Consider the following 23,747-nt stretch of genomic DNA (forward strand, 5'->3'; position numbering starts at 1 on the left):
CATACAGAACTGGGGTGCCGGCCAGAGATGCGGAGGGTGAGAGGATTCACCAGAGACAGAGCGGAGAGCAGAACAGGCAGATCGACGAAGTACACTGCTGAGGGGAGCAGCGGCCGGGTCAGGAGAGGTCTGCCGCGCCATGTGGGTTTCCTCCGGGGCAGGCAGGAATCGAACTCATTCAGAAGTGGCTTAAGCTTCTTAGTGCTGTGCTTTACCCCGCTGCGCCACCAGGGAGGGCCGCCAAGGACTTTTAAGTTATCTTAGTATAATTCCAAAATATTTGTTACCTAAGAATTTATGCACGCTTGCAACAGCTACTCATTGAGCACCTGTTAAATATCAATTAGGTTTTAACTTAGGTGCAGTGAATAAGACAAAGAGCCAGACTTCCTGGGTTGCCCAGTTAATTGATAATGAAGCAGAACTGGCTGCCAGGAGACCTGAATTCTGGCTCCTCTGTCCTGAATTCTGGCTCCTCTGTCCTGACTTTGAGCAGCTCAGCCTATGTTTTTGTGTAAAATGAGCAGGTTAGTCTAGGATTTAGGCCTTTATTCCTTTGAAGTTCTAAGTCTGAATTAAACAGGAGCCTTAGTTTTTCAGAAAGACAAAGCTGGAAACGTTCCTTTCGTTAATCTATTTAATTTCTTATAGTATTTCTGTTCCCTGTTATAAATACAACTGAACTTTCCCTATCCACTTCTTTTTGTTTAATAGAGGAGAAAGAAAAATGAGGTATCAGTCTGTTGTGGTTTGTAATTGTAGCTTTTACAGTGCTTGTTATGTTCAGACTTAAGTTATGATGTAATATTTGGAAACATTTAAAAACTTAGGTTCTGCGATGATGTTAGTTAATCAGAAACTTTAGATCCATTATAATGTAGGTCTTTGTTTGGAAATTCACATGCACAATAAATTAAATCAATTAACTGCAAAAGCAATTATGTGCAATATGAATGTATTTTATTTTACCCTTAGGAATGTGAGGACAAAGTCATGTTCTTGAGTTCTCTTTCTCCATCCTTACCAACATTTTATTGGTTTGCCTTTCTCATTGACAGTTTAAATTCATCTAAATGGTGTCTAAAGTTGTGGTGGTGCAAGGGATTAAATCTCAGCACTATCAAGCTATCGGAAGCCATTGCAGCCAGAGTTTAATCCCTGGCCAGGGAGCCAACCCACATAGCACAGCAGACCTCTCCTGTCTCACCAACTGCAGTGTAATTCAGTAAATCTGCCTGTTCTGCTCCCCACTCTCTCTCTGTTGAATCCTCTCACCACCCTCCCCGCCCCCAACCCTCTGGAATATACCCCAGCTCTTGTACACATAAATAAATAAATAAATGGTATTTCAGAAAAATGTTTCATGACATGGGAAAATATTCAGAGGATACTAAGTTAAGTTAATCAGTTATGAAAAAATACATTTGATCTTTTTTTTTAAATTAATGTATATCTATAGAAAAAGGCAAATTATATAACAGAAAGTTAAGTATTTATCTACAAATAGTAAGGTTCGGTTTTACTTTTCATGCTTTTTTGCACTCTCCATTTTCTCTATAGTAGTCATGTATTATTTTTGTAATCTGGAAAAAAATTAAGGAAACACAGCATCTCTCTTAACTGGCTTCCTTGCCTTCATTCCCCCTGTGCATTTTGATCCTTGCAGTCAAACAAGAAACATTTTTCTGCCTAAGATATTTTCTTGCCTGCCCCATTTAGCCTTTACAACATGGTATATATCAGAAAAGTTGCTGCTTCTCATCACCTCGATTGCAGCTACCCCAACCACCTAGGTTTTTGTCATAACATCTCTTAACTGTCAGTTTCCATTCTTATCTCCACCCCTGTGCCCTCCACACAATAGCCAAAGGCTTCTTTTTAAAATGCCAGTCAGATTATGTCCTTCTGCTGTATACCTACCAGTTTCCCCCCTCCCTTAGAGTGAAAGCTAGTCTTTACAATGGTTTAAGAGCTATGTATCTTTTTAAAATTCTCCCTACCTCTCCAACCTCATTACTTTCTCCTCACTTTCACTCCATATGCTAGCTTATTGCTATTTCTCAATCATTTCACATATGCTGCCTCCAGGTGTCTGTACCTGTTATTTCAAGGAAACTGCTGTTTTCCTTGGGAGCAAATGTCTATCAGAGAGGCCTTTCCTGATCAGCCAGTCTAAAATAGTACTTACCTCCCCTCCGCCACTTTAGCCTCTCCTCCCACTTTTCCATTTCATTTTCTTCATGGCTCTTATTTAGCACCTCCTGAAATACATAATAATACATAATAAGTATTTGTTTACTGTCGGTGTCTCCTACTTGAATGTAAGTTGCTTAAGTGCAGGGACTTGTTTTGTCTAATTCTGATTTCTTATCATCTGTTGAGCTATCTGCTCTTTTGTCTTCTTTGAGATACTGGTCTATCAACTCCCTCATTGCATAAAAGTTTCCTCTTTCTTTTTTGGTAACTTTCTCTTGTCAATAAGCATTTTTTTAAAAAAATGTATTTATTTATTTATACAGAACTCGGGTACAAGCCAGAGGTGCCACAGCAGTGAGAGGCCTCACCAGAGACAGAGTAAGGGGCAAAACAGGCAGTGGGCAGGTCAGGAGAGGTCTGCCAGACCTTGTGGATCACCTCTGGGTGGAATCGAACTCACACTGAGGCAGAAGCAGCTGCACTTGCTTGCAGTGCTGCATCCCAATCCTTTGTACCACCAGGGACAGCCTGTCAATAAGCATTTTTAACTTTTTCTCCTCAAACACATACAAACAGCCTGCTTTCAACTTGATATCTTCAAATTACGAAACCATTAGTTTCTTTCCTTCCTTTCAGTTTCTTGAAAGGGTGAGTTACTTACTCCCTCCACTCCCTCTTCCTCACTTTGGTTTTTCCCTTGGTCTTCAGTGACAAGGATTTCATCTCCATTGTGCCAGTGAAATTCCTTTGGCAAAGATCTCTGATAACATTCTGATTGTGAGAAGTATGTAGTATTTATTAAATCCTTTTCTTACTTTAGTTTTCTACACATTGTACTGTGTTGATTATTTTTTCCCCCCTTGTAATTCTCCTTCCAGCCTTTCTGAAGTCTTTTCTTGTTTCTCATCCTTATTGTCTTTGTTGGTTGCCTCTTTCCCCCTGACCTGGGAATATTCTACAGGACTTTGTCCTTAGCTTTCTTTTTGGCTTGCTTGGAATCCTTCTGCTCCACTGATTGCTTCTATTTCATTCTTTTAACTACTAGCTTTGCACTGATGACTCTCAACCTATGTCCTTTGCCCAGATTTTTCTCTCAAGCTTTAGGCTTATATTTTTATCTTTCTCTTTAACATTTCCTAGATGATACCCTGTGCCACATATGAAAAACAGCAGTATCTTCTCTGTTACTGCACATACTCAGTCTGTGACCTGCATGGTCACTTAAGGCAGCCTCTTGGACGTCTTCTCAACTGCTTCTTTCTCTTATATCACCACGTGAGGGGTGAGCTTCTTTCTCATATAGCTCTTTTGAATAAGTGCCCTTGTCTTAGTTCTAATGGCCCCTGCCATAGTTTAGATTTCTATCCTTTCCCTATTCAGGCTATTCTCTAAAACCTGAAACCACACTGCATGGGTTCTAGTTTTGCACCTGTCACTTACTAGATTTGTGACATTGGCCCAAATTTTCTAACTTCTCTGTGCCTCATGTTCCTTAATAGTAAAATAGGAGTAATAATTTACTGTGAAGATTAAATGACCTAAAGATAAAAAGTGTTTAACAGTACCTTCACACTATGCGTTATTTCTATTATAGTCCTACTCTAGCTGTACTGTAATATAGACCAGCTGTATCGTAATATAGACCAGCTGTATCACTAGTCTGTCTCTTCCTTTTCTAAAACATTTCCACTCTGCTTAAGAGTCAGCTTTCGAATGGATATCTAACCACGTCATTCCTTTTTAAAAATTTTTTGTGGCTTCCCATGATCCGACCACTACATATTTATCCATTTTCACAAGCCCTCTTCTGTCACTGTTACAGTTATATTACATATTTGACATTTTTAAAAAGATTTATTTATTTATGCATACAGAACTGGGGTACAGGCCAGAGGTACAGGGGATGGTGAGAGGATTTTCCAGAGACAGAGTGGGGAGCAGAACTGGCAGATCGACAAAGTACACTGCTGAGGGGAGCAGTGGGCGGGTCAGGAGAGGTCTGCCACGTACCATGTGGGTCACCTCTAGGGCGGGAATCTAACTCATGCTGAAGTGGCATTAGCTTCTTAGTGCTGTGCTTTTAACCCGCTGTGCTACTAGGGAGGGCCCCACATTTGACATTTTTTAAAAGACTTATTTATGCATATGAGAACTGGGGTACAGGCCCGAGGTGCGTGGGTGACAGATTTTATCAGAGACAGAGTAGAGAGCAGAACAGGCAGATCTACTGAAATACACTGTTGAGGGGAGTAGTGGGCAGGACAGGAGAGGTCTGTCACACTGTGTACATCAGCTCCCTGACTGGAGCTGGAACTCATGCTGCAGTGGCTGTGGAGAGCTTTAGAGTGCTGTGCTTTAACCCGTTGTGCCATCAGGGAGGGCCCAATATTTGACATTTTTACAGTGAAGGTATGATTATACATACCTTATACATGTCCTGCTTTTTCTTGAAGTGTTCTTTCTTCCCTGGTTTTATCAATCTTCAGTGATCCTTAAAGGTCATGTTTTATTTTATTTTTTATATTAGTTTCTCACATTTTAATCAATCAAATCTTTGAGTTAATCTCTCACTGTCAGTAGTTGCCAGTGTCAGTATTATGGTAGGTAGGACAGATATAACATGTTCCTGAGGAGCATATAATCCAGTGAGGGGATGAACAGACAAATGTGAAATGTTAAGGACCACCCCTGAGAATACATACATCATAAGTGGGACAGCAGGTCATAGAAGGACAAAAATCATGGCTCCTGGATATAGGGAGTGGGGACACTAGGTAGTTTCAAAAGGCTTCGTGGAAAAGTGAGATTTAAATTGGTCCTGAAAGTATATAAGTGGAGAAACAAGGTAGATGTGAGGGGTCTAGGGAACAGAAGGCACTGAGGTACAATTGGCATGCTGCTAAGTAGAAGCTTGATAAGAAAATGTGCATGTGGGGGGTGCTAAGAGCATGAGCCTTTCCCAGCATATTGCTCTGGCTGACAGCAGGGAGTCACTGGAGTTTCCATGACAGGAAGCATCTGAGGGAATAGTATGCTATATTGTTCTCTACCATGCAAAGCCTAGACAAAAGGAAAACTCAGTAATAGAGGTCCCATCTTCACTTAGAATTTGATAATCTATTCATGGATGTCCCCATGGATTTGGGGGGATTAATTTTGACTTCTAAAAATATTACATTAAGACATTGTTTGTCTATTACTGTTTTGGGGGGAGCATCTCCTTAATTGTTGTGCCCAAGGAATGTACCTCACTGCCCTAGTCTATTTGGAAAGTGGATGGTAGGGACGTGGCTGTTTATTTTATTATTATTAATTATGGCTTACTCATGTTGTAAGTATTCTTTGGTTAATAGACAGTATTTGGTTAAAAAAAGACAAAGTAAAGAACTTTTTTCTTTTTAAGATTTATTTATGCATACAGAACTGGGGTATAGGCCATAGGTGCAGGGGCGGCGACAGGCTTCAGCAGAGACAGAGCAGGGAGCAGAACAGGCAGATCGTGGAAGTACACTGTTGAGGGGAGCAGCGGGCGGGCTAGGAGAGGTCTGCTGCACCATGTGGATCTCCTCAGGGGCGGGCAGGGATTGAACTCATGCTGAAGTGGCTTTAGCTTCTTAGTGCTGTGCTTTCACCTGCTGCACCACCAGGGAGGGCACCCAAAGTAAAGAACTTTAAGAAGAGTAATTGGGAACTTTGGAATGTGAAAAGCGTGAAAGGGAAGAGAATCTTTTGTTCTTCTAATTCATTTTTAGAATAATGTCTTCTTGCATCAGTATATACAGAAAAGGCTGATTTTTGCCCATGTTTAAGTGAGTGAAAACAAGGGGGGAAAGTACCAGAGGCTTCAGTCCATTTGGAGCCTGTATTACCAATAAAACAAACCTACACATAAAACAGGCCTACTCAAGGACAAACTACTCACTAGTTACAGTGTTTACCACAAAATCTTGGCCTAGAAATGGAAGATTCATGAACTCTGTCAATACCCCAGGACTATTATTGGCCTACAGGAGAAGGAGCAGTATTTGACACAAGGACATTAAAAACGTAAAACCTAAAAAATGTGAAATCTGGTAGCTAATAAAAGACTATTTTGAGCCAGGGAAGTCAATTAGCATGCAGCACAAATTCAGAAAAGGGTAAGGCAAAGGTTAAAAGATGTCAGTTCCTTGCATCAAGTGCACTGCTCTGCCATTTGATATGCACCACCAAATTAGCACCAGTATTCAGTGTGCACTTTTCCAGGCTCTATGGTGGGTGTTTTTGGTGTATTATGCAAAAACAATAGGCCCATCTTTATCATTAGATGAGTGGGTGGTCACAGATGAGACTGATTTCTGAGTTCTAGGACCAGTCATTCTCTGCTCCACCAGATATTTGCCATTACAACAACCTCTCCTCATCACAATTGGCAAAAGATGTTCTTCAAAACTAAAGGAGAGTTTTCTAGCGAAAGAAATTCTGAAGGGGATTACACAAGACCATCCTTATAAGAAATGTTAATATGATGATCAAAACACCCAAATAGAATAAAAAATTTTGGGCTAGAATTGGTTCTAGTAGAGCTATTAGAAAGAATGGCCATCTTTGAGATAGAACTCAACCATTGTAGAACCCTTAGTACTTAGAGCCACCAGGCATTCATATGGATTTGGATTTTCCTTTGGTTGTCTTCATTGGTGCTGCATCTCCACCTCATTAAAACATTGGCATGGTGATCAAGGCTACTGGAGTGTTCACCGTCATGTTTCTTCTTGAGTAAATTTACCAAATTTTATTTGATCTTGACAGAAACATATTGACCATAGTAGCATTTGGCTCTGTAACTGGATGAACCAATAAATAAAAGCTCTTCCTTTTAGGCAAACTCCCAGTTGAGACTGATTTCCTGACCCCTATTCTCAAGATGAATTTCTGTGTTCTTTCAAGATCATGTTTAAACCTCCTGTGAAAACCTTGCCCTCTCCATGTAGTTGATCACTCCCTTACTATTCACCATGATGTTTTACATAGTTATTTGTTTCCATGTCTGTCTTTATAGATTCTAAATTTTGTTTACTAAGACATCTGTGTTCTTCATTTCTGTAGACTACAGGAATTAGTTGATCGGGTTCTGGAACGTTTTCAGGCTTCTGGATTAATGGTGAAAGAGTGGAATAGTGTGAAACTCCATGCTACAGTCATGAATACTCTACTCAGGAAAGATCCCAATGGTAAGTCCTCCATAGAACTGTAGCATTGTTTGTGATAAACAAGCCCTTATGATGTCCTTGGCAATCCAAGAATCTCTGATCTTCCTTTTTAGATCAAGACAGGGACATATCTAGTATTGGGATCTGGCTTTCCAAATCTTTTATTTCAGTCACTAGTACTGTCAGATGTAACAAATAGAAATACAGGCTGCCCAAGTACATTTTAGGCAAACAGTGAATAATTATTGTAGTGTAAGTAAGGCCCATACAATACTTTATAGCTTTTCTTTTCTTCTTTTTTTAAGAAGAAAAGAAAATCAGTTAATGAAAGTAAGGTCAACTAGAGACAGTTTGCCTCCTAGAGGATATTGGGATTGCCTGGGGACATTTTTGGTTGTCACAGTCAAGGGGGTAGAAAATGTTGCTAGCACTTTGTGTGTAAAAACCAGGGATGTTGCTCATTGGTTTACAGTGCACAGCACAGTGCTCCACCCCAACAAAGAAATATTTAGCTCAAAATGTCATTAGCATCAAGGTTGAGAAACCTCATTTTAAAGTAATAATTTTTTTCCCCTCCTGAACTCTGGCAAAGTGTTCACATAGAAATAAATACTTAGTTTTAACCCTTGATTTGGGATAATGATCTACATCTTCAAAAAGATTCTTCTTTTCTTTGCATTCTCAACCCCCAAGTGAAAATTTCTCTTGCATATTAAGCATCTAGTCAGGAACCACAAATTGAATTTACATGCAGCTGCTTCTTTCAAAACTTGTTTAAAATATGCTAGTACCAAATCCCTTGTTCAGGTTTTATTTCCTTTGTTAGGGCTCTGACCTTGGTCTAAGAAAGTCTAGATTAGAAGAGGACTCCGTCAGGACTTGAGCCCATAAACTATTTGCATAATTATAACTTAGGATATTTCATCTGTCCTTTTTGGTCCACTTACCTCTTTTAACTTGTCTCAGATATATACCAAGATCCCAATTTAAAATCATTGATATTAACCCTATTTGGTTATTAGAGCTATTATCAGACTAAGAAATCTATAACTGCCCAATTTTTAGTTCACTTAATGTTTAGTGATTCTAGATTGTATTTTATTTAAGACTTTAAAAGTAAAATGTTTTATTTAAAATTTTTTGTTATTTAATTTTTGGACAATATATGATTTCACCCCTCAGTTGTGGTCACTGTAGTTCTTCCACCACCAAAGCACTTGTAGTATCACTGTATTCCCTTCTGCTCTTTCCCCCACTTTTCCTTCTCTACCCTCTCTCTTTTCCCTCATGGATGCCTCATATCTATGGTCAGCTTTCAAGGTTTGTCTTGACCTTTGTTTGGCTTTTCTGTACTTTTATTTTTTAATAACAATTTTATTTATTTATGCATACAAGAACGGGGATACAGGCTAGAGGTACAGGGCGGAAGTGGTGAGAGGATTCACCAGAGACACAGTGGGGAACAGACTAGGTGGATTGACTGAAACACATTGCTGAGGGGAGCAGAGGGTCAAACATGAGAGGTCTGCCACCCCTGGCCAGGAATTGAACTCATGCTGCATTGGCTGCTGATAGTTCAGAGTGCTGTACTTTAACCCATTGCATGTTGCTCCACGAGGGAGGGCCCCTCTATTACTTTTACATATAATTAAAAACACTTCCATGTGTGTGTGCGTATATATACACCTTTAAAAATTATTTTAAGATAACCATTTTACCTAAAGGAACACTGAGATCAAAAAAGATTCAAATGACCCAATGAAAGCCTATAGAGTCTTTGGTGAGTAGTTAATAGTATCCAGAGCTGATGGAATATATTTCTTTTTTTGTGAATAGTAGTGTAGCAGAATATTGGGATACTTGATATTTACATGTTATAATGTAGTTTGTTCAGTGGGAGCATTTTAAGGAGGGTTTTTCATTTATTTTGTTTTGGACAATTTTAATTTTGGAAACCAAGTTAGATCAGTGGGGTGATGCACATCATTATATAGAGGTAGTTTCAGAACTCTGAGTACATTCTGGATTCACTGGTTCAAAAAATACATTGTATACAGCATTATCCATTAGAGTTTTCTGTGATGATAGAAATAATCTGTGTGTTTGATGTTCACTATAATAGCTGCTGTCTATATGTGGTTTTTGAACACTTGAAGGTAGTCAGTGAGATTGAGAAGAAGAACTTTTAATTTAACCATGTGACTAGTGCTACTAGTTTTTCAGGTATAGGAAGTATTTTATCATACAGTTAATGCTATTAGTGGTACATTCTCTGTTTTCTAGTTCATAAATCTTAGTTTAATGCACTCACAACTATGCTCGATAATTAACTAATCTCTTAACAAAATTGAATTGCTTAGGAATCAGTAGCTTCTAAATTTTGTGCATCTTGATTTCTATTCACTTAACCCTAGAGCTTCACATAAAATTTTGAGAGTTCACACTCTATTATTATCCTTTCCTACTTACAGATATTTAAAATGTAACATCTTTAGGCCCTCCCTGGTGGCCCGCAGGTTAAAGCACTGCACTAAGAAGCTTAAGCCACTTCCGCATGAGTTCAATTCCCGCCTGCCCCGATGAGATCCACATGGCGTGGCAGACCTCTCTTGACCCGCCCACTGCTCCCCTCAGCAGTGTACTTTGTAGATCTGCCTGTTCTGCTCTCCGCTCTGTCTCTGGTGAAGCCTCTCGCCGCCCCTGAGCCTCTGGCATGTACCCCAGTTCTGTATGAATACATAAATAAATCTAAAAAAAAAAGAGTAACATCTTTATATATTGAGATATAATTTGTGTGTTGTATGACTCGCTCATTTAAAGTATAAAATTTAATGATTTGAATTATATAGCTGTTACCACAATCAGTTTACTTTTTTATTGAAGTAACAGTGGCTTCTAGCATTGTTTGTACTTTAGAGGGTTACCGATCTCCCCACCAATTGTTACTAGTCACACCAAGCACCCATTGTCTATTGTGCTCCTATCCACTTTGTTCTCTCTCCTCCCTCCTAACCCCACCCCCCACCAATTGGCTGGTAGCCTCAGCCTATTGTCAGATTTCTAGGGTTTGTTATTAGTTTGACTTTATCTGAAGCTTTGTTTTTTTTTTTTTCTATATTCCACATGACATCTTCTGACTGACTTCATAGCTTAATCTCCTCCAGTTCCATCCATGTTGTCACAAATGACAAAGGTTTATCTTTTTTAATAGCTCAGTAGTAGTCCATTGTATATATAAACCACATCTTCCTGATCAGTCATATGTTTTGGAGCACTTAGGAGTTTCCACAGTTTGACTGTTGTAAATAATGCTACAGTGAACGTAGGAGTATGTATTTCCTTTTAAACAGGTGTTTTTGTTTTATCTATCCATCTGTCTGTCTGTCTATTTATTTAGAAGATTTTATTTATACATGCAGAAATGGCATACTGGCCAGAGGTGCAGGGGCAGGAGAGGATTCACCAGAAATAGTGGGGAGCAGAAAAGGCAGGTCGACAAAGTACACTGCTGAGGGAAGCAGAGGGCGAGACAGGACGTCTGCTGTCCATGTGGATCACCTCCTGGGCAGGGATTGAACTCACAATGAAGCAGCCACAGCTTGGCTTAGCTGCATAGTGCAGCATTCCAACCTGCTGTGCCACTAGGGAGGGCCTAAATAGGTATTTTTGTATTGTTTGGGTATATGACTAGGAATGGAATTGCTGGATCATATAGTTCCTACAATCAATTTTGGAACATTTTCAGCACCCCAAAAAGAAATCATATACAATTGGCAGTGATTTTTTTCATTTTCCTTTAACTCTTTAGTCTTAGGCACCATTACTCTATTTTCTGTCAGATGAATTTGCCTTTTCTGAATTTTCATGTAAATAGAATCATGCACAAAATGATTTTCTTCTTTCACTTAGTAGAATGTTTACAAGGTTTACTCATGTTATATAAGCACATGTCATACTTCATCCCTTTTATTGCTGAATAATATTTGGATATATTTATTTGTGTTTTTTCAATTCAGTTTTTTGATTGCTATGTATAATGCCAGTGCTGTAAGCATTTATATACAAGATTTTATGTGGACATGTTTTCATTTCTTTTGGGTATATACTTAAGAGTGAGTCATGTATTAACTGTGTTTAACTTTGCGAGGAACTGTCCTTTCTGGCTGTTTTCCAAAGTGGCTGTACCACTTCATGTGGTCGATGTTTCAGAAAATATTTTGAGTTAAATAATTCTTGAGATGCTTTGAATCTTTAAAAGGATGTGGAATAAAATGTTTGCTTTCTCTTTCTCCTTATACATATCCTTCTTCTTGTTTTGGAATAAGCAAGCTAAATTAACTCAAGGGATTAGAGTGCAATTAAAAAAAAAGGTTTATTTATGCATACAAGAACTAGGATACAGTCCAGAGGTGGTGGTGGTGGTGGGTAGGGTGAGAGGATTCACTAGAGACAAAAGTGGGGAGCAGAGCAGGCAGGTTGAAATACACTGCTGAGGGGAGCAACAGGTGAGACTGGAGAAGTCTGCTGTGCCATGTGGGTCACCTCCCTGGCTGGGGATTGAACTTGTGCTGCAGTGGCTGCAGATAGCTTCCTAATGCTGTGCTTTAGCCACTTGTGCCACCAGGGAGGCCCTTGAGTGCAGTTGTGAGGAAGTTAAAGTTACAGATTTGCTGCATTTTAATGTAGAATATTTGTAAGTATACAAACTAAACTGAATTTGCAACGAAAGGGATCTTTCTCATTTGGAGGGTATCCTTAAATTAACCAAAAGCATGATTGTCAGCATTTTTTGACTAGTTTATGTGTGAACTTATTTGTACTTTTACTTATTTAAAAATGCATGTAGTTCATATAGAAAGTCTTGGGGTTTTAGATTATAAGCAGCCTTTGGAGATCACCTAACCTTAACCTCTAATTTTGTAAATGAGGAACTAAGGTCCACAGAGGAGACATAATATATTGCTTAACAATATAGCCATTTATATTGTTCCTGTGCAGTGGGTATTTGGACAATGTTGAATGACTAATGTTTATTGAATGAGTTGATGACAAAATTGAGACTAGCCCCTGGATCTCTTGACTCACAGCCTGATGTTTTCCCCACACTTTCCATGTCCATGAAAATTTTGGTAGTTGACCTATAGACATCTAAGATAAAACAAACAGATAAATAACCCAACTTCTCTTCTGACATTATCTTTGGAATATTTACAGCTGAAGGCAGATACAATCTTTATACAGCAGATGGCAAATATATCTTCAAGGAAAGAGAATCATTTGATGGCCGAAACATTTTAAAGGTCAGTATGAAGCAGAATGAATTGGAAGTCCTTTGGTATGTGTCCTCAATAAGGGAAGAAAACAAGTTGTTCTCCTTTTAGCAATAAAGAATATTTTCCTTATGTTTCCTATAAAAGTTGAAAAAGCTGTTTAGATAAACTTTTTCTTTAATACTCTAAAAGAAAAGAGAAATCTTCATGACTCTGTTAAAACTGTGTGATATCTCTAAAGTACAAGAGATAGGTATCAGTTGATTTAACCTGGTGAGTTTTAACTTTGGAGACCTGAGTTTCATTTTTTGGTGAAAAAGAATTGTTTTTCTTGTTGTAGTAGATTTTTCTCTTCATCTACAAAGTCACTCTTCAAAGTTGCTTTATAATCTATTTTTACTCAGGAACAGGCTATGTCCTAAAAGGTAGGTAGTCCATTTCAAAGAGCTGAGAATTTGCTTTCTATGTGTTAAGTGAAATTTAAATACAAGAGGCTCTCCAGGATTGAATTTATCTTTTTTCCACATAGCACATTCTGTTATATCCTTGGTTTATGCCCTGCTATCTTGTTAATTTGCCTTTGTGCCTCTGGGCAAAAAGAAACATTAAGTTGGTATCATTGGAAAGTTTTTTTTTTTAATTCTTCATTTCACTGATCTGTAACAGTTTAGGTCACTGATCTATAACAGTTTAACATCCATTTTCAAGGCCATTTATGTTTTTTGGATTTGGGACAGAGAGAGTGTGTATGTGTGTGTATTTTATATTTATATAAATATAAAGTAAAATATTTTATACATATATAAAATAACTTCTAAATAAACTTCGGCTTCAGAAAAGCTTTTTCATTTCCTTCCCTACCCTTATCTTGTCACTTCACAGTTTTCTTGCCATATTCTTAATGTGAATAGAAGCCAAGAGGGTTATGATAGCCATTTGCTTCTGTAGGCATTCCTATTCCCCATTTTGGAAATATGTTGAATCTTCCCTTTCCTCAATATTGTCCCTCTTTTTGTGTAGTTTTATTCTTTCCAAATAGCTGTGGTGGCTTAGGATTAGATGGCAGGCCTTCTAATGAATTCAGTTGCAGTTTACTGATCTTCCTGCATCACAGTTTCAATGTGATATGGCTTTTTCTCCTCTCTCTCATTTCCTTAGGGATTTCCCAGTAATAGTATTGATTATTTTGTATTTTGTTGTTGTCAGTTTGATTATGAAAGATAGTAGATTGAATCGGGAAAGAAATCTGTAGAAATGACTCCGGCCAACTTGGTTCTTCTAGAATTAGAATTAAAGCCCAACAGATATGCTGCAGCAAGTCATGTGTGAGGTGCTTTGATATCGATTAGAGAGAAACAATGGGGTGGCTGTTTGAACAATATGGACCTCTCACTTGTACTTAATTTCTCTGATCCTGGAAATTAAGTTTTCCATTAAAGATGCTGTGCTTTGAAATCTTCCTAACGGTCCCAAGTGATGACATGCACGTGGCTCCCTCTAGTGTTGACAGGGCTTGCTTTTCAGTAATACTCTTACAGATTCATGCCTAGCTAGAATTTTAAGGCTGGTCCCAGCTAGATACTTCAAGACAATTCACTTAATCCATTTTTCCACTTTAATATTTTAGGACACAAGATCCAATGTGGTTAAAGTGACTTGGCCAAATAAAACCACTAGTTAGTAGAAGAGGCTAAATCAGAACAAAAAGTTTCAAAACTCATAAATGAGCATTGTTTCTGTTGCCTCCCATAAAGATGCTCACTGTTTAGGTACAGATCATTAAATGTCAGAAATTGGGCATATCTTTTTGAACTATAATGTTTGATTAAAACACACTTCACAGGGCCCTCCCTGGTGGCGCAGCAGGTTAAAGCACAGCACAAAGAAGCTTAAGCTACTTCCCTATGAGTTCGATCCCCACCTGCCCCTGCCCCAGGAGATCCACATGGCGAGGCAGACCTCTCCTGACCCGCCCGCCCGCTGCTCCCCTCAGCAGTGTACTTCGTCGATCTGCCTGTTCTGTACCCCACTCTGTCTCTGGTGAATCCTCTCACCCTCCACATCTCTGGCCTGTACCCCAGTTCTGTACGAATAAATCAATAAATTAAAAAAAAAAGATAAAAAAAAACTCACTTCACAAATGCTTGGGCAGTGTGTGCATGAGTCAGTCTAACTAAAATTGTGACTAATGAAAAATTAGACATTTGAATTGAATATAAAATTAACACCAATGAAATACTTATAGACTGTATACCACCTGCTAGACCACGTGTCCGCAGTGACTTAATTCTACCTTCCATAAGCTTCTTATCTTTTAGGGTACAAATGGCTAATAGGCATTTTACAGTATAAAATGATGGGAGTGAGTTTGAGTATGGAGAAGTGCCTTTGAACAGTTACAACAAATTACCTTTGATATAGTTCCAGTATTTTGCTTTTAATCATTAACTCTAGAAAATATAAATATAATTCTTCATCTGTGTTCAAAGGAATTAACTTTTTAAGAATGAAAGTAAAATACCGCCTCCAGCAATTCCTCTCCCCCCTCCCCTAACACATGAAAGGTAGCTATAGTAACCTACTTTTTGGAATTACCACAAAGGAATATATCTTTCTCAAATAGAATATGAGACTCCATGGCCCCTAAAATTCTTAGGGAAGAAAGTTTCAGAAAACCAACGGATTATATATGTGTAGCTTTTTTAAGCAGAAAAATTAATATGTTTAGAAAGAAAAAAATCAATTTTGTTAATAAGGGAAGAACTGACTTGGAGTATACAGAAAGGTTGACTCTGGTTGTTAAGGAGTCCAAACATATGTGAACAGCATATTAATATCTGCATAGGTCAAGGATCAGGAATACTGGTGATGGGAAGCAGCCTTGGAAAAAAATCAACTTCATCTACTATTCAAGAGAAACAAAATGAGAAAGCAAGTCATTGCTCATTGCTGTAAGAATTTAATGAGTAAAAAGCCAATTGCTATTCTACTCCATGAAGAGAATTTGTCCTCTGGCTTGGTGTAACATTATGTGGTCTGGGTGCCTTAATAAGAACAGAAAATTTTTCTAATGTTTTTTGTAGGTAGCAGTCACATTTCTCTTTTGTACAGCTCTTTTGAGAGTTGTTGTTACTGAATAGAGTAATATCTGGTTATTTCTAGTTAAAATACGAATTTCTTACCCTTAGAAGCACTTTGAAAGAGAAACTGACAATTGAATCATTCTTCTGTGTTTTCAAAACAGGAAAGGAATAAGCATATTTGGTTATGGTGGTTTTTTTTTTTCTTCAAAGATTTATTTATTCATACAGAACTGGGGTACAGGCCAGAGATGCAGAGGGTGAGAGGATTCACCAGAGACAGAGTGGGGAGCAGAACAGGCAGATCTACAAAGTACACTGCTGAGGGGAGCAGCGGGCGGGTCAGGAGAGGTCTGCCACGCCCTGTGGATCTCCTCCAGGGCAGGCCGGAATTGAACTCAGGGGGAAGTGGCTTAAGCTTCTTGGTGCAGTGCTTTAACCCGCTGTGCCACCAGGGAGGGCCCTGGTTATGGTGTTTTTTATACAAAACTTATAACTCTGAAAAAAACACTGTATTAGTTTAGAACTAGATCAAGTAAATAGGATATTGTCCCCTCATAGAGTTTCCATTTCTAATCTAAGAGATAAGAACAAAAGTCCTGTTTATTTCTGTGGCAAGTTTATACAGGATAAACTTGTACTTGGAAAAAATCATGTTGATTAAAGATATATTACCAGGAAATAACTGCTCTCTCTCCAGTTAGAAGTAAAGTGTTCATTAACCACCAGCTTCTAGAGAAATGGTTCTAACAGCAGTCTCTTTGGAGAACGTGTGAAATGGTCTTGGGCAATAGTATTAATATTCTAAGACTGTGCTCTCAGCAGATTGAGCAGGGTAGGTGTAATAGCAATTGTTCAGTAGCATAACTTCTAACCACAGAGTAAAGTCATTCAGGTTATAGGTTGTGCTCACCAGTGGAGATGACTTGATATAATAAGGGCACAGTGATATATTTGGGAAAGAATAGAAAGTACTACAGTTCCAAAATTAAAGAATATGATGAAAGTGCCATTTCTTTAGACACTTAAAAATCCTTAAAAAAGGCCCTCCTTGGTGGTGCAGCGGGTTAAAGCACAGCACTGAGAAGCTAAAGCCACTTCCACAAGAGTTCGATCCCCGCCTGCCCCGGAGGTGACCACATGGCGTGGCAGACCTCTCCTGACCCGCCCGCTGCTCCCCTCAGCAGTGTACTTTGTAGATCTGCCTATTCTGCTTCCCGCTCTGTCTCTGGTGAAGCCTCTCGCTGCCCCTGAGCCTTTGGCCTATACCCCATGCACAAATAAATAAATCTTTAAAAAAAAAAAAAAATCCTAGAAAAAAATAAGCCAGGTAAGAAGGAGGTAAATTTGTGCATTTTCCATTTTGTGTATTATTATCTTTAAAGAGAGTAAATTAGCAATATTAAATTATCTTAGTTTTTAATACTTTCCTGGAATGTTATAAATCTGTCTTGCCACATCAAGACTTTTCTTGATTTATGTAAATGAGAGCAGTTGAGGTTTTTCATTAATTTTTGGTTTTTGTTCTTTCTCCTTAAAATCTTTAGAGCATGGAGTGAATAAATTTAAGTGAGGTCTTTATTCAGTTTACTTAGAGAAGTTTCTATAAAGGAATTTTTTGATAATACTATTCTTTGTTGTAAAAAATTTAAAAATGCACAATACCTATGTATTGTCTAACAGATAATCATAAAATGGACAGTGTAACTACTACCAAGGTTACAGAGTAGAAAATACCTCCCATGGTCCTCCCTCCAATTCTAAAGGCTGTTTATCCTACTGTAACAAAGACAGTTCAGTTACTAAATACTTGGTAATGAGGTTTGTTTTGAATGATTATTACTTTGTTTCAAAGTATTCAACGAGTATGAAAAGATGAGTTCATTTTTATTTTTTCTAGGGAAGAGAAGTGACATTGAGAACTATGCAGTAATGTTATTTTAAAAAAAGATAGTGACTACTGCAAAGGAAGACTAGCATTATATTATTTCTAAGGAAGAAAACACTGTTACTTTAATCCAATTTAATATTCATTCATATTACATATTTTTCTTAGAAATTGCTTCTTAGTCTCATGTCTCTTTAGAATTCTTTTCACAAAATGCAATTTTTTTCAAATAACTTTCCTTGAAAATCTATCTCTAACCATTTCCATTGTACTATATTAGGATAAGTAACAGCAAGTTGAAAACTTTCCATTGTACTATATCAGGATAAGTAACAGCAAGTTGAGTGTAGAGTCACTCTTCTTGGCTATGTTGTCATTTTTATTACCTGATATTTCAGTGACTTGGAATTTTAATCTTACTTACGTAAAAATCACCAAGCAGGTGTCACTTACCATCTCAGATTTTTTATACTTATATATTGTTGACAATTATAAAATTCACTTCCCTTGGGCATACTAATATTTTGTAATAACTTTTATCATTAGCATTGAAAGACATCGTATTATTCTTGACATGTAAGGTAGGTAGCTTGTTAGCAGAGCAGACATCGTACTTTCTGAAGAATTTTACTGGAAAAATAAAAGTAAGATGACATATTAGTAAGAAAGAGATCAATGAAAGAATAAGTGAGTCCATAGAAATTACATGTTTACATTCACATTTACATATATTCAGTTGAAAATTGAAAAATGAAGTCAAGGAAATCTCTGTGACAGAATATGACAAAGAGGATCTTCAGGAAGTGTAAGCATTAGCTATTAGGATTCTAAAAGGAGAAAATGGATCTTGAGGTCTTAAAATTGATTGAAGTAATCTTTGGACTGATCGTGTTACCAGCCAATTGGCAGTGTCAAAGAACAGTCCTCTGTAGTGTTTCCATCATCCTCTGCCTAAAATTATATTCCCAGACAACTCTCCCCCACCTCCAAGTGACCGTACACAAAGATAACCAGGTATAAGAGGAAATCACTCACCATAAACAGACATGCGTCCAAAACTCATAATGCCATGCAATACCAGTTACCAGATTTAAGCTAAAAACAACTAAGCTTTAGTATGTTCAAAGATATAAAAGCTAAGCTTATTGGGAACTATTACAAAAGAAAAGCAATACAGCAATTTTGAGAAAGAACTAAAAATGCTATAAGTGTAAAACTTAGTAACTAAAATTAAGATCTTAGTGGGTGGGTTTAGCAGCAAATTAGATATAGCTGAAGAGGGAAATAGTAAACTGAAAAGCAAAGTTAGGTTAGAAGTAATTTATCCAGAATATTTTGTGGGAAGAAGAAAAAGTAAAAATTACAGGTAGGAGAATAAGATAGATAGGATAGAATGAGAAGATACATTCACATGGAGCCCAAGGAGAAGAAAGAAAGGGTGGTATAGAGTCAGTGCAAGACATCAATCTACAGTTTAAAGATACCCACGGAATTTCTAAAAGGAGTTCTGTTTAGTGCCCTTATGATATACTTTTATCCCTCAATTTATGACTGAATCATGAACAACATTAACGCAACTACTTGGACCCAGGAGTTCTTAAACTTAATAGCCAAAGTTTGTTGGCAGTAACCACATTGTAAAGAACAAAAAACAGGCCTTTCAGCTAAAGAATTTTTTTCTTAAAGTAGATTACAAACAGAAAGAAGGATAGATGAAAGGTACTTAGGATTTCTTTTCACTGTTTTTGTAACTTATTCTCTAAGTCAGAAACTGTGTCATAATTAAAAATATTTAAAAGAAATACAGATATACATTAAAGAGGAAAATAGGACACTTAACATTTAGTGGGGAGGAGGTGTGTGTGTGTTATAATTACTTCGTCCACAAAAATTTGTTGAAATCTTGTTTTGTTCCACTGTTTTGAGAGACAAGGTTTTCATTAATTACTGATATTATTACAAAATTGAAACTTTTGATTTCAAAGTGTATAAGAATTTAATGTAAAGAGCAACTTCCTGATTAGAGTGTTAATTAGAGCAAGCTACTAAAAAGGTAACTATCTTCTATTAGAATGTTTTTGCTTTAAGAAATGACAGTCCATTTCTTTGTAAAGTCATTCTTCTACCATCATCCCTTTTACACTACTCTGTTTAGCTCCCTGAAACCTATCTCTTTCATTGTACTGAAACAGTACTGTAAAAAATCACTGATAGCCCCTATTTGTTCAGTGCCTGACCTACTTTTACTTTTTCCCAGTAACCACATTGAGAGTATTAAGCCCTTTTCTCCTTCAAATGCTCTCTTGGCTTCAGTAGTAGTTTTTTCCTGCTTCTGCTCCACTTTTTTTTTTTTTTTAAATTCACTATTTTATATGGCTACTCCCTAAGGTCTTTGTACTTCTCTCTTTCTTTTACTGTAATCTTGTTCTATCCAAATCCTACTCCTTCAAAGTCCAAGTCAGATATTACCTCCTCTATAATGGAGCTTGTCCATTTCTGAGTGCCTTTCCTCCTCTGTACTTTGATTGCTTAGAGACCTGTCATGCAAACTTTCAGCACAATGTATCTTGTGCCTGGCAAGCACTCAGGAAGCTTTTCTGGATTGACTGACTAAAATTGTTTTCTATAGAAATCAGATTTTGGAAGGGAAGAAGGAAAAGATGTTGTTTACCGAAAGGAAATATTTTTTGCTCTGTACTTGAGACTAAACTCTTATAGGCCAGTAACTATGGTCTGAGAGCTAGAGATGGCCTACCATCTGTTTTTTGTGTACTCAAGTTACACATGGTTTTATATATGTTTATGGTTACCAAAGATCAAAAGAAGAAGAATATTTCATAACTTATTGAAAATTATAAGAAACTTTCAGGATCCATAGGAAAATTTAAAGGAACAGAGTCATTTTCTTTTATTACCCACTGACTGATTTTGAATTGCAGAGCCACAATTGAGTTAATATGGTTACGTGTCTGGCACTTTATGGAAAAAGTTTGCTGACCCCTGTCTTAAAGTTGAGAGTTTAGTTTAATTTTTATTTCATCCAACACAACTTCTTCCTGATTAGATGTACTCAAAATGCAGTAATTACGTCATAATTATTTAGTTAACAGCATGAAGTGAATTCTATTGAAGTTCTATTTGCTTTAGTCTTTTCTAGAAAATGTTTCCTTTTTTAAATGAGTTTATTCAGTTCAAGAGAGTGTCCCAAATTAAATATACCTGTAACTGATACTTATAGTCTCCCATTAATAAATGGATTCCTTTTTCAATTAAATTCAATTGCAATTTTATTTCTCTACATAGCAAGATTCAATGGATATGTATAATAATGAGCTTGAATTTACATTTAACTTGCTTTTATTTCGAAAACATCCAAAATGAATTTTGTGCTTCTGTGGTTTGCATTAATTAATTTGAAACATGAGCAATGATTTCTTTTGCAATATCATTTAGCCTTGTACCAGAATGTATTAATAGGAAACATTGAATGAAAAATAAAGAACATTGAACTTGAAAAATAAAGAACATTATGAAAAATAAAGAACATTGAACTTGAATGAATTGTGCTCTCTGAATTTAGGAAGTAACGTGTGACAAGACATCTTGCCAAAACATGGCCAATATTACGTTGCTAATGTTAAGTTATAAAATATGGCTTTTTCTTTCCTTTTTTATGAAAAAAAAAAAAAAAAAAAACTCAAGAAAATGGAATTGGGGGAAATCATTAGGACTTTTAACATTTTGCTAGAAATAGAAACATTCTGTATGTTTTGAGGCACTTGGGCTAGGAGCTATTTCATTTTTCTTCTGAATTTGTTATTTGTGTGTGTGTGTGTGTGTGTGTTACTTTGCCTGCATTAATGGGGGTAACCAAAGATATAACTGTCAGTGAGGTAAAACCATTCTTACAATGAAACTGGAAAACAAGCAATTGGCTGATTTTGACAGAGCTAATATCCATTCTAGAAAGATGTTCCTTCTGTGGTCTGTTCTTGTCTGTTCATACATGATTGTTTTCCCCCTCTTTTCATTTCCTTTTGAATTTATGTTCATTTGTATTCATCTTTGCATTGGTACTGAAATATTTTCAGCTATTGTCTTGGCTCAAGCAGGGAATAATGGATTTGAAAGGATTTGACCCACACAATAATAAGAAATAGGCCATGGTTTGGCAAAGACAATGAGAGTAGAAAAAATTAAGAGAGTAAAATTATTTTTCTTAAAATTATTTATGGTTTTTATCAGGCTAATTGTTTTTATTGAATAGCTACTAAATATAAAACACTAAGCTGAATGCTGAATGCTTGGTGTAGTTGAGGTTGCTGGGGTGGGATATTCACTTGTCTTTGGTCTCTTTGATCCCATTCCTATGAACTCTCAAACAGAATGTCTATTCTTATTGTAGGAAATGTTTATCTCTTTTACATATTCTATTCTGTGAGTCCAGTCATATCATAATTTTGGGTTTGGCTGACAAATGAAGTAATTTGGGTTATGGGTCACCTTGGGTACTTTTTTTTTTTAAATTATGGCAAAATTGTATACATAATAAGATTTGCCATTTTAATAATTTTTAAGTGTGTAATTCAGTGCCATTAGTCCATTCACATTGTTTTGCAACCATTACCACTGACCACCTCCAGAATTTTTTCATCATCCCAAATCATAATTTAGCACCTATTCAACAGTATCCCCTCTAATTCCCTTTCCACTCAGACTATGAAAGCCATTGTTCTGTTTCTTCTATGAATTTGACTATTCTAAGTACTTCATGTCAGTGAAATCATGCAACATTTATTTGTTTGTTTCTGGTTTATTTCAGTTACATAAAGTTTCCAGAGTCTGTTGTCACATGTATCAGAATTTTGTTCCATAATGTTTCACTGTCTATGTGTATACATACATGTATACACACATATATACCTACTCTGTATGTATATATACTACATGTATGTGTACACACATACATGTATATACTCCTTTGTTTTGGCTACAATATAAACAAAACAGCAGTAGATTATCAGTCTGTGCCCAGAAATGGTGACAAGGGTGCTATCTTCAGTGAAGCAGCCTGTTGTTTAGAGACCAGACCAAAGAGACCACATTGGAATGGGAGGCTTAGTGCTGACAAGGTTATGCCAAATGTCAGAGGACATTGGTGAAAAGAGATAAAAGAAACCACTATGCTGCAAACTTGTGATGATGTCTTAAGAAATGATGTCCTCTTTCTTATATCCCAATTATGAAATGATTTTAGAATTCATGTTCAAATGTGAACATTATTATTGCAAATAAAAATGGAAAAAGTCAACCAGCACTCCAATTCAAAGTTTACTCTCTCAGTTGTAGGTTAAAATATTGATACCATGTACTTAAACTCCAGCGTCTTTGCAACTTTTTTAAAGACTTAACTTATTTATGCTTACATAATTTGGGTACAGTACAGCCAGAGGTGTGAGAGGATTCACCAGAGAAAGAGTGGGAAGCAGAACAGAACAGGCAGATGTACTGAAATACACTGCTAAGGGGAGCAGCAGGTGGGTCAGGAGAGGTCTGCCACGCCATGTGGGTCAGCTCCCTGGCAGGGGATCTAACTCTTGTTGCAGTGGCTTTGGAGAGCTTCATAATGTGGTGCTTTAACCCATTGCACCACTAGGGAGAGCCCCTTTGCAACTTTTAAGGGGTATACAGGAATGATACCTCTGTCCCTTTTTTCAGGGCTTTCAATTATTTGACATATAGTGTTTGTCATCATATATAAAGCTTTAGTGGTGCTGCTGAGGTTTCCTATGCCCCTGACAGAGAACGAAATATTTCATGTCTGTAATGTTGGAGACCAGCTCCAACTATCGAGGTGTCTGGAGGCAAGACTAGCAGGGCACTAAGGTAGGAAGGCTTCCTCGAGTGGAGATTCCAAAAGGGAAGAGAGCAGTGGGCGTGAGGAAGACACGGGAGTCAGGATTGGGTGCAAGTCTTCCTGCCATTCCCTCAGCAGGTCTTTATTTTTACTGTGTAACAAGTAGCCAATTGCAATAATGCATAGGGCAAGCTAATGAGAGATAACCATAAAATGTTCTCAAGGACAAGGGGAACAAAGCATTCCTCTCTTAACATATTATGG

The 23,747-nt window shown here is 37.2% G+C and overlaps 1 protein-coding gene across 4 annotated transcripts in view; it reads left to right on the forward strand.

The window, feature by feature from the left end:
• The window catches only part of ASCC1 (activating signal cointegrator 1 complex subunit 1), a 99,648-nt gene that overhangs the window by 50,963 nt on the left and 24,938 nt on the right, over positions 1 to 23,747 (forward strand). For all 4 annotated transcript variants that reach the window (XM_012723578.1, XM_012723575.1, XM_012723577.1 and 1 more), the window contains exons 8-9: positions 7,285 to 7,409; positions 12,603 to 12,688. In XM_012723578.1, coding sequence (XP_012579032.1) covers positions 7,285 to 7,409; positions 12,603 to 12,688 — 211 coding nt within the window. The remainder of the gene's footprint in view (positions 1 to 7,284; positions 7,410 to 12,602; positions 12,689 to 23,747) is intronic.

Source organism: Condylura cristata, unplaced genomic scaffold, assembly GCF_000260355.1.
Source record: "Condylura cristata isolate star-nosed mole 26May11 unplaced genomic scaffold, ConCri1.0 scaffold00011, whole genome shotgun sequence".
Taxonomy (NCBI): Eukaryota; Metazoa; Chordata; class Mammalia; order Eulipotyphla; family Talpidae; genus Condylura; species Condylura cristata.